The sequence below is a fragment of the Salvelinus fontinalis genome, chromosome 9, assembly GCF_029448725.1.
Source record: "Salvelinus fontinalis isolate EN_2023a chromosome 9, ASM2944872v1, whole genome shotgun sequence".
In the NCBI taxonomy this organism is placed as follows: domain Eukaryota; kingdom Metazoa; phylum Chordata; class Actinopteri; order Salmoniformes; family Salmonidae; genus Salvelinus; species Salvelinus fontinalis.
The window spans coordinates 2,365,294-2,382,471 of NC_074673.1; the positions used below are offsets into that span (position 1 = coordinate 2,365,294).

The window sequence follows — 17,178 nt, forward strand, 5'->3', positions numbered from 1 at the left end:
ATAACTTAGGAGGACAGGGAGGACTTCTCAAGGTCTCAGGTCAGCTAGGCCTCAGAGACGTGGGTAGTGATACAGTATGTGCGTAGGATACCTACTGTTTGTGTGTGAAGGTATGTGCGTAGGATACCCTACTGTTTGTGTGTGAAGGTATGTGCGTAGGATACCCTACTGTTTGTGTGTGAAGGTATGTGCGTAGGATACCTACTGTTTGTGTGTGAAGGTATGCTGTTTGTGTGTGAAGGTATGTGCGTAGGATATCTACTGTTTGTGTGTGAAGGTATGTGCGTAGGATACCCTACTGTTTGTGTGTGAAGGTATGTGCGTAGGATACCCTACTGTTTGTGTGTGAAGGTATGTGCGTAGGATACCTACTGTTTGTGTGTGAAGGTATGTGCGTAGGATATCTACTGTTTGTGTGTGAAGGTATGTGCGTAGGATACCTACTGTTTGTGTGTGAAGGTATGTGCGTAGGATACCTACTGTTTGTGTGTGAAGGTATGTGCGTAGGATACCCTACTGTTTGTGTGTGAAGGTATGTGCGTAGGATACCTACTGTTTGTGTGTGAAGGTATGTGCGTAGTGGATGGGTTTGTACAACGGGGGGGGGGGGGGCTCTCATGAATAAACATTTGATTATTGTAGGCTGGGCCTCTGTTTTCATTTCAACCAGTATCTTATAAATTCTGGGTTGCAGACTGAGTAGTTAATTGAGGTTCAGTTTATGAACATAGAACATAATTCTCTTAACAGAACCATTGACCAGCACTCAGGCTGATGTAGTTATTGTTCCCACCAGGTGGGATTAAATACTTTTTATTTTGTTGTTACAAGTACTTTCTGAAAAAGAAAGATAAGGGAGACCAGTCTCAACGTCAACAGTGAAGAGGCGACTCCGGGATGCTGACCTTCTAGGCAGAGTTGCAAAGAAAAAGCCATATCTCTGACTGGCCAATAGAAATAAAAGATTAAGATGGGCAAAAGAACACTGACACTTTACAGAGGAACTGCCTCGAAGGCCAGCATCCCGGAGTCGCCTCTTCACTGTTGACGTTGAGACTGGTGTTTTGTGGGTACTATTTAATGAAGCTGCCAGTTGAGGACTTGTAAGGCGACTGTTTCTCAAACTTGACACTCTAATGTACTTGTCCTCTTTCTCAGTTGTGCCCCGGGGCCTCCCACTCCTCTTTCTATTCTGGTTAGAGCCAGTTTGTGCTGTTCTGTGAAGGGAGTAGTACACAGCGTTGAACGAGATCTTCAGTTTCTTGGCAATTTCTCACATGGAATAGCCGTCATTTCTCAGAACAAGAGAATTAGACTCTATTAGACTGATGAGTTTCAGAAGAAAGTCTTTGTTTCTCGCCATTTTGAACCTGTAATCAAACCCCCAAATGCTGATGCTCCAGATACTCTACTAGTCTAAAGAAGGCCAGTTTTATTGCTTCTTTAACCAGAACAACAGTTTTCAGCTGTACTAAAATATTTGCTAAAGGGTTTTCTAATGTTCAATTAGCCTTTTAAAATGATAAACTTAGATTAGCTAACACGACGTGCCATTGTAACACAGGAGTGATGGTTGCTGATAATGGGCCTCTGTACGCCTATGCAGATATTCTATTAAAAACCAGCCGTTTCCAGCTACAATAGTCATTTATAACATTAACAATGTCTACACTGTATTTCTGATCAATTTGATGTTATTTTAATGGATAACATTTTTAGTTTTTCTTTCAAAAACAAGGCCATTTCTAAGTGAGCCCAGACTGTTGAACGGTAGTGTACATGGCACTTTGTTTCTACCCTGCCTCAGATCCCAGTGGACACGGTGCTCCACATCTGGAAGGGTAGCCCAGGTCAGATACAACAGGAGCTGAGTAGCATCACCCTGGCTGGGTACAGGGTCATACTGGCTGCCCCCTGGTACATCAACCACATCAACTACGGACAGGACTGGAAAACATACTACACCATACAGCCACTCAACTTCACTGGTGTGTGCAGAAGCTGGTGTCACTTAAAAATCGGTGAACAGGTTTAATGTAATGGTTTGAATGAAATGAATGGAACGGTATCAAATCGATGTGTTCAAAAGGTAACAAATAAATTAAAAACGCGAAACACATTGATACCTTTCCATTTATTCCATTTCAGCCAATGGGCTCGTCCTCTGATTTGTTCCTCCAGCAGCCTCCACTACTGCAGTATCCTGGGGCTGGGCTGCCCTGGCGCTGGGACTGGGACTGGGGCAGGGCTGGGACTGGGGCTGGGGCAGGGCTGGGACTGGGACTGGGACTGGGGCTGGGACTGGGGCAGGGCTGGGACTGGGGCAGGGCTGGGACTGGGGCTGGGGCAGGGCTGGGACTGGGCTGGGACTGGTGCTGGGGCAGGGCTGGGACTGGGACTGGGACAGGGCTGGGACTGGGGCAGGGCTGGGACTGGGGCTGGGGCAGGGCTGGGACTGGGGCAGGGCTGGGGCAGGGCTGGGACTGGGGCAGGGCTGGGACTGGGGCAGGGCCGCGCTGGGACTGGGGTGGGGCTGGGACTGGGGCGGGGCTGGGACTGGGGCAGGGCCGGGACTGGGGCAGGGCTGGGGCAGGACTGGGACTGGGGCAGGACTAGGACTGGGACTGGGGCAGGGCTGGGACTGGGGCAGGACTGGGACTGGGGCAGGGCTGGGACTGGGGCAGGACTGGGACTGGGGCAGGACTGGGACTGGGGCAGGACTGGGACTGGGGCAGGACTGGGACTGGGACTGGGGCAGGACTGGGACTGGGGCAGGACTGGGGCAGGGCCGGGACTGGGGCAGGGCCGGGACTGGGGCAGGGCCGGGACTGGGGCAGGGCCGGGACTGGGGCAGGACCGGGACTGGGGCAGGGCCGGGACTGGGGCAGGGCCGGGACTGGGGCAGGACTGGGACTGGGACTGGGGCAGGACTGGGACTGGGGCAGGACTGGGACTGGGGCAGGGCTGGGACTGGGGCAGGGCTGGGACTGGGGCAGGGCTGGGACTGGGGCAGGGCTGGGACTGGGGCTGGGACTGGGGCAGGGCCGGGACTGGGGCAGGGCCGGGACTGGGGCAGGGCCGCGCTGGGACTGGGGCAGGGCCGCGCTGGGACTGGGGCAGGGCCGCGCTGGGACTGGGGCAGGGCCGCGCTGGGACTGGGGCAGGGCTGGGACAGGGCTGGGACTGGGGCAGGACTGGGACAGGGCTGGGACTGGGGCAGGACTGGGACTGGGGCAGGACTGGGACTGGGGCAGGGCTGGGACTGGGGTAGGGCTGGGGCAGGGCTGGGACTGGGGTAGGGCTGGGACTGGGGCTGGGCTGGGACTGGGGCAGGGCTGGGACTGGGGCAGGGCTGGGGCCGGACTGGGACTGGGGCAGGACTGGGGCAGGGGCAGGGCTGCCCTGGGACTGTATATAGTCTAGGACTATAGTTATTATTATAGTAGGAGACTGGTCTAAAGGTCTATGGGTTATATAATATAGTTATTAGTAGGAGACTGGTCTAAAGGTCTATGGGTAATATAATATAGCGCAAGTACGCTTTTGGTCATGTAGTATGTGGACACCTGCTGGTCCAACATCTCATTCCAATATCATGGACATTAATATGGAGTTGGTCCCCCCTTTGCTGCTATAACAGCCTCCACTCTTCTGGGAAGGCTTTCCACTAGATGTCGGAACATGGCTGCTATAACAGCCTCCACTCTTCTGGGAAGGCTTTCCACTAGATGTCGGAACATGGCTGCTATAACAGCCTCCACTCTTCTGGGAAGTCTTTCCACTAGATGTTGGAACATTGCTGCTATAACAGCCTCCACTCTTCTGGGAAGGCTTTCCACTAGATGTTGGAACATTGCTGCGGGGACTTGCTTCCATTCAGCCACAAGACCATTAGTGAGGTCGGGCACTGATGTTGGGCGATTAGGCCTAGCTCGCAGTCGGCGTTCCAATTCATCCTAAAGGTTTTCGACGGGGTTCTTTCACACCGACCAACAAACATTTTTTTAATGGACCTTGCTTTGTGCACGAGGGAATTGTCATGCTGAAACAGGAAAGGGCCTTTCCCAACCTGTTGCCACAAAGTTGGAAGCACAGAATCATCTAGAATGTCATTGTATGTTGTAGCATTAAGATTTCCCTTTACTGGAACTAAGGGGCCTAGCCTGAACCTCCTCCCACCAAACTTTACAGTTGGCACTATGCATTCCAGCAGGTAACGTTCTCCTGGCATCCGCCAAACCCAGATTCGTCTGTCGGACTGCCAGATGGTGAAGCGTGATTCATTACTCTAGAGAAAGCATTTCCACTGCGCCAGAGTCCAATGGCGGTGAGCTTTACACCACTCCAGCAGATGCTTGGGCATGGTGATCTTAGGCTTGTGTGCGGCTGCTCTGCCATGGAAACCCATTTCACGAAGCTCCCGAAGAACAGTTATTGTGCTGACGTTGCTTCCAGAGGCAGTTTGGAGCTCGGTAGTTTGGAGCTCGGTAATGAGTCAGTTACAACCGAGGACAGACGATATTTACGCGCTACGCACTTCAGCACTGGGCGGTCCCGTTCTGTGAGCTTGTGTGGTCTACCACTTTGCGGCTGAGCCGGTGTTGCTCCTAGACGTTTCTACTTCACAATAACAACATTTACGTCTTGACTGGGGCAGCTCTAGTAGGGCAGAACTTTGATGAACTGACTCGTTGGAAAGGTGGCATCCTATAACGGTGCCACGTTGAAAGTCACTGAGCTCTTCAGTACGGCCATTCTGCTGTCAATGTTCGTCTATGGAGATTGCATGGCTGTGTGCTCTACTTTCTACACCTGTCCGCAACGGGTGTGGCTGAAATAGCTGAATCCGCTTCTTTGAAGTGGTGTCCACATATGTATGTATGTATGTATGTATATATATATGTATGTATGTCGTGCCGTGTTGCGTCGTGCCGTGTTGCGTCGTGCCGTGTTGCGTCGTGCCGTGTTATGCCGTGTTGCCGTGTTGTTGTGTTGTGCCGTGTTGTTATGCCGTGTTGTTATGCCGTGTTGTCGTGCCGTGTTGTTGTGTCGTGCCGTGTTGTTGTGTCGTGCCGTGTTGTTGTGTCGTGCCGTGTTGTTGTGTCGTGCCGTGTTGTTGTGCCGTGCCGTGTTGTTGTGTCGTGCCGTGTTGTTTTGCCGTGTTGTTGTGCCGTGTTGTTGTGTCGTGCCGTGTTGTTGTGTCGTGTTGTTGTGCCGTGTTGTTGTGTCGTGTTGTTGTGTCGTGCCGTGTTGTTGTGCCGTGTTGTTGTGTCATGCCGTGTTGTCGTGCCGTGTTGTCGTGCCGTGTTGTTGTGCCGTGTTGTTGTGCCGTGTTGTTGTGCCGTGTTGTTGTGTCGTGTTGTCGTGTCGTGTTGTTGTGCCGTGTTGTTGTGTCGTGCCGTGTTGTTGTGTCGTGCCGTTTTGCCGTGTTGTTGTGCCGTGTTGTTGTGTTGTGTCGTGTTGTTGTGCCGTGTTGTTGTGCCGTGTTGTTGTGCCGTGTTGTTGTGCCGTGTTGTTGTGCCGTGTTGTTGTCGTGTTGTTGTGCCGTGTTGTTGTGCCGTGTTGTTGTCGTGTCGTGTTGTTGTCGTGTCGTGTTGTTGTGCCGTGTTGTTGTGTCGTGCCGTGTTGTTGTGTCGTGTTGTTGTGTCGTGCCGTGTTGTTTTGCCGTGTTGTTGTGCCGTGTTGTTGTGTCGTGCCGTGTTGTTGTGTCGTGTTGTTGTGTCGTGCCGTGTTGTTGTGTCGTGTTGTTGTGTCGTGCCGTGGTGTTGTGTCGTGTTGTTGTGCCGTGTTGTTGTGTCGTGCCGTGTTGTTGTGTCGTGCCGTGTTGTCGTGCCGTGTTGTCGTGCCGTGTTGTTGTGCCGTGTTGTTGTGCCGTGTTGTTGTGCCGTGTTGTTGTGTCGTGTTGTTGTGCCGTGTTGTTGTGCCGTGTTGTTGTGTCGTGTTGTCGTGCCGTGTTGTCGTGCCGTGTTGTCGTGCCGTGTTGTCGTGCCGTGTTGTTGTGTCGTGTTGTTGTGCCGTGTTGTTGTGCCGTGTCATGTTGTTGTGTCGTGTTGTTGTGTCGTGTTGTTGTGTCGTGTTGTTGTGCCGTGTTGTTGTGCCGTGTTGTTGTGCCGTGTTGTCGTGCCGTGTTGTCGTGCCGTGTTGTTGTGCCGTGTTGTTGTGTTGTGCCGTGTTGTTTTGCCGTGTTGTTTTGTTGTGTTGTGTCGTGTCGTGTTGTTGTGTCGTGCCGTGTTGTTTTGTCGTGCCGTGTTGTAGTGCCGTGTTGTTGTGTTGTGCCATGTTGTTTTGCCGTGTTGTTGTTGTGTCGTGTTGTTGTGTCGTGTCGTGTTGTCGTGCCGTGTTGTTGTGCCGTGTTGTTGTGTCGTGCCGTGTTGTTTTGCCGTGTTGTTGTGCCGTGTTGTCGTGCCGTGTTGTTGTGTCGTGCCGTGTTGTCGTGCCGTGTTGTTGTGCCGTGTTGTCGTGTCGTGTTGTTGTGCCGTGTTGTTTTGCCGTGTTGTTGTGCTGTGTTGTTGTGCCGTGTTGTTGTGCCGTGTTGTTGTGCCGTGTTGTTGTGCCGTGTTGTTGTGTCGTGTTGTCGTGCCGTGTTGTCGTGTCGTGTTGTCGTGTCGTGTTTTTGTGCCGTGACGTGTCGTGCCGTGTTGTCGTGCCGTGTTGTCGTGCCGTGTTGTCGTGCCGTGTTGTCGTGCCGTGTTGTCGTGCCGTGTTGTCGTGCCGTGTTGTCGTGCCGTGTTGTCGTGCCGTGTTGTCGTGCCGTGTTGTCGTGCCGTGTTGTTGCGCCGTGTCGTGCCGTGTTGTTGTGCCGTGTTGACGTGCCGTGTTGTGTTGTCGTGCCGTGTTGTTGTGCCGTGTTGACGTGCCGTGTTGACGTGCCGTGTTGACGTGCCGTGTTGACGTGCCGTGTTGACGTGCCGTGTTGACGTGCCGTGTTGACGTGCCGTGTTGTGTCGTGTTGTTGTGTTGTCGTGTTGTCGTGCCGTGTTGACGTGCCGTGTTGACGTGCCGTGTTGTGCCGTGTTGTTGTGTCGTGTTGTCGTGCCGTGTTGACGTGCCGTGTTGACGTGCCGTGTTGACGTGCCGTGTTGACGTGCCGTGTTGACGTGCCGTGTTGTGTCGTGTTGTTGTGTTGTCGTGCCGTGTTGACGTGCCGTGTTGTGCCGTGCCGTGCCGTGTTGTCGTGCCGTGTTGTCGTGCCGTGTTGTTGCGCCGTGTCGTGCCGTGTTGTTGCGCCGTGTCGTGCCGTGTTGTTGTGTCGTGTTGTGTCATGTTGTCGTGCCGTGTTGTTGTGTCGTGTTGTCGTGCCGTGTCGTGTTGTCGTGCCGTGTTGTTGTGTTGTCGTGTTGTGTCATGTTGTCGTGCCGTGTTGTTGTGCCGTGTTGTTGTGTTGTTGTGCTGTGTTGTGTTGTCGTGTTGTCGTGCCGTGTTGTCGTGTTGTGTTGTCGTGTCGTGTTGTCGTGTTGTTGTGTCGTGGTGTCGTGTTGTCGTGTCGTGTTGTTGTGTCGTGTTGTCGTGTCGTGTTGTCGTGTCGTGTTGTCGTGTTGTCGTGTCGTGTTGTCGTGTTGTCGTGTCGTGTTGTCGTGTCGTGTTGTCGTGTCGTGTTGTCGTGTTGTCGTGTTGTCGTGTCGTGTTGTCGTGTTGTTGTGTCGTGTTGTTGTGTCGTATTGTTGGCAGGTGCAGTATGTACTATCCTATGTACTTTACCTCCACAGGTACAGAGCAGCAGAAGAAACTGGTGATTGGTGGAGAGGTGTGCATGTGGGGAGAGTATGTTGACGCTACCAACCTCTCTCCTCGTCTCTGGTAAATAGAAAAGAGTCCCAAATAGCACCCTATATAATACACTGCTTTTGACCAGAGCCCTTAGAACCCTATTCCCTATATAGTACACTACTTTAGACCAGGACCCTATAGAACCCTATTCCCTACATAGTGCACTACTTTAGACCAGAGCCCTATGGAACCCTATTCCCTATATAGTACACTACTTTTGACCAGAGCCCTATAGAACCCTATTCCCTATATAGTACACTACTTTTGACCAGAGCCCTATAGAACCCTATTCCCTATATAGTGCACTACTTTTGACCAGGGCCCATAGAGACATTTTTCAAACAGAAATAATAACAGGCAAGAATCTAAATACAGTAACACAAGGTGTGTGTGTGTGTGTGTGTGTGTGTGTGTGTGTGTGTGTGTGTGTGTGTGTGTGTGTGTGTGTGTGTGTGTGTGTGTGTGTGTGTGTGTGTGACTGTGTGACTGTGTGTGTGACTGTGTGTGTGACTGTGTGTGTGTGTGTGTGTGTGTGTGTGTGTGTGTGTGTGTGTGTGTGTGTGTGTGTGAGTGTGTGCAGGCCGAGGGCGAGTGCTGCTGCAGAGCGGTTGTGGAGTGATGAGAAGATGACCTCCAGCGTGATCGATGCCTTCCCTCGCCTCGTGGACTTCCGCTGCAGGCTGCTGAGGTACAGGGTTATGTATATAGGAATATGATGACTCTCCTCTCTAGCCCAGTTAACCTGGATTCGTTTCCCCATTAGACAGCTCTGCGAGCGTTATAATGACAAAAAGTATATTTCTCTCAAATGTTGTGCACTAATTTGTTTACATCACTGTTAGTGAGCATTTCTCCTTTGCCAAGATAATCAATCCACCTGACAGATGTGGCATATCAAGAAGATTATTAAACAGCATGATCATTACACAGGTGCACCTTGTGCTGGGGACAATAAAAGGTCACTCTAAAATGTGCAGTTTTGTCACACAACACAATGCCACAGATGTCTCAAGTTTTGAAGGAGCGTGCAATTGCTGACTGCAGGAATGTCCACCAGAGCTGTTGCTATATAAATTAATATTACTTTCTCTACCATAACCTGCCTCCAATGCCATTTTAGAGAACTTGGCAGTATGTCCAACCGGCCTCAAAGACCACGTGTAACCACGCCAGCCCAGGACCTCCACATCCTGCTTCTTCACCTGTGGGATCGTCTGTAATTAAGCTCTTTTTTGGGGGAAAACTCAGTCTGATTGGCTGGGCCTGGCTCCCCAGTAGGTAGGCCTGGCTTCCAAGTGGGTAGGCCCACCCATGGCTGCGCCCCTGCCCAGTCATGTAAAATCCATGAGCCAAATGCTCTTGGACACCTCCAGAGGCATCATTCCTAAAGGGGGCACGTGCCCCCTCATTTGTCCTGTTTAAAAAATGTATTTCAGTGTTTTTTTTTCTGTAATACTACTATCCACCTGAAGTTGGCTTTAGCTAGCCCAGATTGGGAACCGATCTCCCATTCTCATAACTAGATACCATTTCAGCCTATCAATCCAGTTAGAGTAGCAAGGTTGGTAGACTTTACAAAAGCAATAACTAATGCACTGAATAAGACTTCTATTCCATTCAATCCTTTACACATATTTTAGTATGGATGACGAGAAGCATATGTAGTTTCTTTACAAAAGAACCACCAGTCAGGAGGATACAGTCAGCTCAAGAGGTATGGTTAGATGTCAATATATATATATTGGATTAAGCATAATGGTTACTGCTATAGATTGCTGGAAAAAGCTGTTTCAGGTGTTTGAAAATGCTAAATTCTCCAATTTATGGACCGGGGGGCCTTGCACCCCTCTAGACCACCCCTCTAGACCACCCCTCACGTACTTTGTGAACCCTGATATGTTTGGGTACATAACGTCCTATAGATATCACTCATTACTGCCGCTGCCAGGTGCAGAAGCGGTGGATTTGGGGCATTGGCACTTATTCAAAAACAATAAATTATTTCCAAACAATACATTTTTTGGGTTGCTTGTCCATTTTTATTTAGACCTTTTTTGGAAGTATATACCGGGCGTGACGCATTAAAAAGGTATTTGCGCAACGAAATTTGGTATTTGGTATTTGGTGACTAACCAACGTATTTTGACAATATAATCCTTGCAGAGTTGTCTAATGAGTCGTTATTCATCATGCTAGCTAACTGGGCTAGAGGGGAGAGTCGTTATTCATCATGCTAGCTAACTGGGCTAGAGAGGAGAGTCGTTATTCATCATGCTAGCTAACTGGGCTAGAGAGGAGAGTCGTTATATTCATCATGCTAGCTAACTGGGCTAGAGGGGAGAGTCGTCATATTCATCATGCTAGCTAACTGGGCTAGAGAGGAGAGTCGTTATATTCATCATGCTAGCTAACTGGGCTAGAGAGGAGAGTCGTCATATTCATCATGCTAGCTAACTGGGCGAGAGAGGAGAGTCGTTATTCATCATGCTAGCTAACTGGGCTAGAGAGGAGAGTCGTCATATTCATCATGCTAGCTAACTGGGCGAGAGAGGAGAGTCGTTATTCATCATGCTAGCTAACTGGGCTAGAGAGGAGAGTCGTTATATTCATCATGCTAGCTAACTGGGCTAGAGAGGAGAGTCGTTATTCATCATGCTAGCTAACTGGGCTAGAGAGGAGAGTCGTTATTCATCATGCTAGCTAACTGGGCTAGAGAGGAGAGTCGTTATTCATCATGCTAGCTAACTGGGCTAGAGAGGAGAGTCGTTATTCATCATGCTAGCTAACTGGGCGAGAGAGGAGAGTCGTTATTCATCATGCTAGCTAACTGGGCTAGAGAGGAGAGTCGTTATTCATCATGCTAGCTAACTGGGCTAGAGAGGAGAGTCGTTATTCATCATGCTAGCTAACTGGGCTAGAGAGGAGAGTCGTTATTCATCATGCTAGCTAACTGGGCTAGAGAGGAGAGTCGTTATTCATCATGCTAGCTAACTGGGCGAGAGAGGAGAGTCGTTATTCATCATGCTAGCTAACTGGGCTAGAGAGGAGAGTCGTTATTCATCATGCTAGCTAACTGGGCTAGAGAGGAGAGTCGTTATATTCATCATGCTAGCTAACTGGGCTAGAGAGGAGAGTCGTTATTCATCATGCTAGCTAACTGGGCTAGAGAGGAGAGTCGTTATTCATCATGCTAGCTAACTGGGCTAGAGAGGAGAGTCGTTATTCATCATGCTAGCTAACTGGGCTAGAGAGGAGAGTCGTTATATTCATCATGCTAGAATATATTTTTTTATTTTACTTTTATTTAACTAGGCGCACAGATCCCGATTTAAGGGATCATTTTCGTAAACAACCGCTGAATTGGCAGCGCGCCAAACTCAAAAATAATACTAAAAATATTTATAATCATGGAATCACAAGTGAAATATACCAAAACACAGCTTAGCTTGTTGTTAATCCACCTATCGTGTCAGATTTTGAAAATATGCTTTACAGCGAAAGCAATCCAAGCGTTTGTGAGTTTATCAATCACTAGACACAACAGTAAGAACAGCTAGCCCCAAATTAGAATGGTCACGAAAGTCAGAAAAGCAATAAAATGATTCGCTTACCTTTGATAATCTTCAGATGTTTGCACTCACGAGACTCCCAGTTACACAATAAATGTTATTTTTGTTCGATAAAGATTAGCTTTATAACCAAAAACCGCCATTTGGGTTGCGCGTTATGTTCAGAAAACCGCAAGCTCTTTCTGGTACTGAAGGGCAGACGAAAATTCCAAAAAGTATCCGTAATGTTTGTAGAAACATGTCAAAGGTTTTTTATAATCAATCCTCAGGTTGTTTTTAACATACGTAATCGATCATATTTCAACCAGACGGTAAACTGTTCAATTCTACAGAGATAGAAAATGTCGAGCAAAATCCCTCTTGCGCAGGAACCAATCAAAGGACACCTGGTCATCCACTGATGCGTTTTGATAAATCTCGCTCATTTTTCAAAATAAAAGCTTGAAACTATGTCTAAAGCCTGGTCACAGCCTGAGGAAGCCATTGGAAAAGAAATCTGGTTGATATACCTTTAAATGGAGGACGGGCAAGCAATGTAACAAGGATTCTTTTTTTTTAAAGCACTTCCGGGTTGGAGTTGCTCAGGTTATCGCCTGCAAATTCAGTTCTGTTATACTCACAGACAATATTTTGACAGTTTTGGAAACTTTAGAGTGTTTTCTATCCTAATCTGTCAATTATATGAATATTCTAATATCTGAGCCTGAGAAATAGTCTGTTTACCTTGGGAACGTTCTTTTTCCAAATATAAAAATTCTGCCCCCTAGCTTCAAGAGGTTTTTTAATAAAGAACAAATTCTTATTTTCAATGACAGCCTAGGAACAGTGGGTTAACAGCCTTGTTCAGGGGCAGAACGACAGATCTGCTAGCCAGCTATGGGTAAGTGTATCTAGCTAGCTACATTAGCCTGCTAGGTACATTAATAGCTTTAGGTTGCTTGTTTTTAAGCTCAACTTCAAAATTTTTGCATCTCAGATCATCATCCTCCCTCGCTTGGGAAAGGGACATTTTAAGGTACACTCGGATGTGATGATTTAAAACGTCATTCAAGGGCTGAGGGTTTAGGGCCGTCTACTTTGAGTTGACTGCAGCCGTAGTCTCCTCTGCCCAGACACTGTTTCGGGGTTACGTTACTTTGAGTTGACTGCAGCCGTAGTCTCCTCTGCCCAGACACTGTTTCGGGGTTACGTTACTTTGAGTTGACTGCAGCCGTAGTCTCCTCTGCCCAGACACTGTTTCGGGGTTACGTTACTTTGAGTTGACTGCAGCCGTAGTTTCCTCTGCCCAGACACTGTTTCGGGGTTACGTTACTTTGAGTAAAGTAAGATGTTAATCAAAGTAGGCTCCACAAGATGTTTATCAAATGTGTTTAGCCATGCACACACAATTCAGTTGTTTTGTAATAGTCATTAAGGCAACTAAATCTCCCTTTCCATCTCTCCTCTCTCCCTCTCCTCTCCCTCCCCTCTTCCTCTCCTCTCTCCCTCTCCTCTCTCCCTCTCCTCTCTCCCTCTCCTCTCTCCCTCTCCTCTCTCCCTCTCCTCTCCCTCCCCTCTTCCTCTCCTCTCTCCCTCTCCTCTCTCCCTCTCCTCTCTCCCTCTCCTCTCTCCCTCTCCTCTCTCCCTTTCCCCTCTCTCCCTCTCCTCTCCCTCCCCTCTTCCTCTCCTCTCTCCCTCTCCTCTCTCCCTCTCCTCTCTCCCTCTCCTCTCTCCCTCTCCTCTCTCCCTCTCCTCTCCCTCCCCTCTTCCTCTCCTCTCTCCCTCTCCTCTCTCCCTCTCCTCTCTCCCTCTCCTCTCTCCCTCTCCTCTCTCCCTCTCCTCTCCCTCCCCTCTTCCTCTCCTCTCTCCCTCTCCTCTCTCCCTCTCCTCTCTCCCTCTCCTCTCCTCTCTCCCTCTCCTCTCTCCCTCTCCTCTCCTCTCTCCCTCTCCTCTCTCCCTCTCCTCTCCTCTCTCCCTCTCCTCTCTCCCTCTCCTCTCCTCTCTCCCTCTCCTCTCCCTCCCCTCTTCCTCTCCTCTCCCTCTCCTCTCTCCCTCTCCTCTCCTCTCTCCCTCTCCTCTCCCTCCCCTCTTCCTCTCCTCTCTCCATCTCTTCTCCCTCTCTCTCCAGGCGCGGTATCCAGGCAGAGCCTCTGTCTGTGGGTCACTGCAGACATGAGTATCAGGGTATCTGAAACATGGCTGGTTGTGTGTCACTGCAGACCAGTCAGGGCTTTAAATGAACTTTTCTTCATTGGTAGCACTGGTGCTCCTAACTTCAGAAAGTAAGGAGCACAAGACAGAGTTTTGGAGCACCAGATTATATATTTTTTACTGCGTTAATGAATAACAGTTTTGCAGTTGTATTTTTAAATAAAAAAGGGTTGTTTTAATCACCTGTATAATTATGTTTGTTGCACTTTCAAATATAAAAGTTGTTTTTATTTTAATGTCTGACTCTCTAGTTATGTGTTCTACATCATCAAGGAAACACCTGATGATAATTAACAATGATTGGACAGCCATTAGCATTCAGCTAACAGACTATAATAATGTAACCAGGTAACATGATGACAAATAACAATGATTAGACAGCCATTTGCATTCAGCTAACAGACTATAATAATAATAATGTAACCAGGTAACATGATGACAAATAACAATGATTGGACAGCCATTTGCATTCAGCTAACAGACTATAATAATAATAATAATGTAACCAGGTAACATGATGACAAATAACAATGATTGGACAGCCATTTTCATTCAGCTAACAGACTATAATAATAATAATGTAACCAGGCAACATGATGACAAATAACAATGATCGGACTGTCACGTTTCTGACCTTATTTCCTTTATTTTCCTTTTGTTTTGTCTTTAGTTCGTATGGTCAGGGCGTGAGTTGGGGTGGGCAGTCTATGTTCTGTGTTTCTATGTTTAGGTTTGTCATTTGGCCTGATATGGTTCTCAATCAGAGGCAGGTGTTTTTCATTGTCTCTGATTGGGAACCATATTTAGGTAGCCTGTTTTCACTGTTGGTTTGTGGGTGTTTGTTTCCTGTGTCAGTGTTTGTGCCACACGGGACTGTTTCGGTTATTTCACTTTGTTATTTTGTATTTGTTTTGTAGTGTTCAGTTATTTCTATTAAAACATGGACACTTACCACGCTGCGTCTTGGTCCGATCCCTGCTACACCTCCTCTTCAGACGAAGAGGATGAAATCTGCCGTTACACGGACAGCCATTTGCATTCAGCTAACAGACAATAATAATGTAACCAGGCAACATGATGACAATTAACAATGCTAGAACAGTCATCAGCTAACAGACAATAGGACTGTTGTAACATGTGCCTGTCAACTGATACGTGGGTTATGTAATACATGTTTAGTCGCCTCTCACAACTACTAATCAATTTCTTAATCTACAATCTAGCTAATAAATCAACTTGCTTTTAGGTGAGGGACATCCCAAGGATCCCTTATAGCACTGTCTTCCTGATACTGTCCGTGATAGGACACAACATTTCCATATGTCGGGTTGATTTGTAATCCATTATTTTTCTGGGTGAGTAAAATGGGTTTGAATTTGGTAAAAGCCATCTCCTCTTTGCCAATGCAGTAAGTGGTGTTGGATTTCATCTGTAGCTCAGTTAGCTATGCCTGTTGGCCGGCAGGGGCTGCCACCTGTTGCCTGTCTAATACGTCTGGTAGTCAGTAGACCTAGTGGTGTTGCTGTAGCCAGTAGACCTAGTGGTGTTGCTGTAGTCTAGTGGTGTTGCTGTAGTCAGTAGGTCTAGTGGTGTTGCTGTAGTCAGTAGGTCTAGTGGTGTTGCTGTAGTCTAGTGGTGTTGCTGTAGTCAGTAGGTCTAGTGGTGTTGCTGTAGTCAGTAGGTCTAGTGGTGTTGCTGTAGTCTAGTGGTGTTGCTGTAGTCTAGTGGTGTTGCTGTAGTCAGTAGGTCTAGTGGTGTTGCTGTAGTCAGTAGGTCTAGTGGTGTTGCTGTAGTCAGTAGGTCTAGTGGTGTTGCTCTAGTCAGTAGGTCTAGTGGTGTTGCTCTAGTCAGTAGGTCTAGTGGTGTTGCTGTAGTCAGTAGGTCTAGTGGTGTTGCTGTAGTCAGTAGGTCTAGTGGTGTTGCTGTAGTCTAGTGGTGTTGCTGTAGTCAGCAGGTCTAGTGGTGTTGCTGTAGTCTAGTGGTGTTGCTGTAGTCTAGTGGTGTTGCTGTAGTCAGTAGGTCTAGTGGTGTTGCTGTAGTCAGTAGGTCTAGTGGTGTTGCTGTAGTCAGCAGGTCTAGTGGTGTTGCTGTAGTCAGCAGGTCTAGTGGTGTTGCTGTAGTCAGTAGGTCTAGTGGTGTTGCTGTAGTCAGTAGGTCTAGTGGTGTTGCTGTAGTCAGTAGGTCTAGTGGTGTTGCTGTAGTCAGTAGGTCTAGTGGTGTTGCTGTAGTCTAGTGGTGTTGCTGTAGTCTAGTGGTGTTGCTGTAGCCAGTAGGTCTAGTGGTGTTGCTGTAGTCTAGTGGTGTTGCTGTAGTCAGTAGGTCTAGTGGTGTTGCTGTAGTCAGTAGGTCTAGTGGTGTTGCTGTAGTCAGTAGGTCTAGTGGTGTTGCTGTAGTCAGTAGACCTAGTGGTGTTGCTGTAGTCAGTAGGTCTAGTGGTGTTGCTATAGTCTAGTGGTGTTGCTGTAGTCAGTAGGTCTAGTGGTGTTGCTGTAGTCAGCAGGTCTAGTGGCGTTGCTGTAGTCAGTAGGTCTAGTGGTGTTGCTGTAGTCAGTAGGTCTAGTGGTGTTGCTGTAGTCTAGTGGTGTTGCTGTAGTCTAGTGGTGTTGCTGTAGTCAGTAGGTCTAGTGGTGTTGCTGTAGTCAGTAGGTCTAGTGGTGTTGCTGTAGTCAGTAGGTCTAGTGGTGTTGCTGTAGTCAGTAGGTCTAGTGGTGTTGCTGTAGTCAGTAGGTCTAGTGGCGTTGCTGTAGTCAGCAGGTCTAGTGGCGTTGCTGTAGTCAGTAGGTCTAGTGGCGTTGCTGTAGTCAGTAGGTCTAGTGGTGTTGCTGTAGTCAGTAGGTCTAGTGGTGTTGCTGTAGTCAGTAGGTCTAGTGGTGTTGCTGTAGTCAGTAGACCTAGTGGTGTTGCTGTAGTCAGTAGGTCTAGTGGTGTTGCTGTAGTCAGTAGGTCTAGTGGTGTTGCTGTAGTCAGTAGGTCTAGTGGTGTTGCTGTAGTCAGTAGGTCTAGTGGTGTTGCTGTAGTCAGCAGGTCTAGTGGTGTTGCTGTAGTCAGTAAGTCTAGTGGTGTTGCTGTAGTCTAGTGGTGTTGCTGTAGTCAGTAGGTCTGGTGGTGTTGCTGTAGTCTAGTGGTGTTGCTGTAGTCAGTAGGTCTAGTGGTGTTGCTGTAGTCAGTAGGTCTAGTGGTGTTGCTGTAGTCTAGTGGTGTTGCTGTAGTCAGTAGGTCTAGTGGTGTTGCTGTAGTCAGTAGGTCTAGTGGTGTTGCTGTAGTCTAGTGGTGTTGCTGTAGTCAGTAGGTCTAGTGGTGTTGCTGTAGTCAGTAGGTCTAGTGGTGTTGCTGTAGTCAGTAGGTCTAGTGGTGTTGCTGTAGTCAGTAGACCTAGTGGTGTTGCTGTAGTCAGTAGGTCTAGTGGTGTTGCTGTAGTCAGTAGGTCTAGTGGTGTTGCTGTAGTCAGTAGGTCTAGTGGTGTTGCTGTAGTCAGTAGGTCTAGTGGTGTTGCTGTAGTCAGTAGGTCTAGTGGTGTTGCTGTAGTCAGTAGGTCTAGTGGTGTTGCTGTAGTCAGTAGGTCTAGTGGTGTTGCTGTAGTCAGTAGGTCTAGTGGTGTTGCTGTAGTCAGTAGGTCTAGTGGTGTTGCTGTAGTCAGTAGGTCTAGTGGTGT

The 17,178-nt window shown here is 48.5% G+C and overlaps 1 protein-coding gene across 1 annotated transcript in view; it reads left to right on the top strand.

Annotated features, from left to right (window-relative positions):
• hexa (hexosaminidase A (alpha polypeptide)) overlaps positions 1-14,477 on the top strand; it is a 66,611-nt gene extending 52,134 nt beyond the window's left edge. Inside the window, exons 11-14 of the mRNA XM_055933070.1 lie at positions 1,808-1,988; positions 7,707-7,797; positions 8,348-8,455; positions 13,444-14,477. Coding sequence (XP_055789045.1) covers positions 1,808-1,988; positions 7,707-7,797; positions 8,348-8,455; positions 13,444-13,507 — 444 coding nt within the window. The 3' untranslated portion in view covers positions 13,508-14,477. The remainder of the gene's footprint in view (positions 1-1,807; positions 1,989-7,706; positions 7,798-8,347; positions 8,456-13,443) is intronic.
• The last annotated feature ends 2,701 nt before the right edge of the window (positions 14,478-17,178 follow it).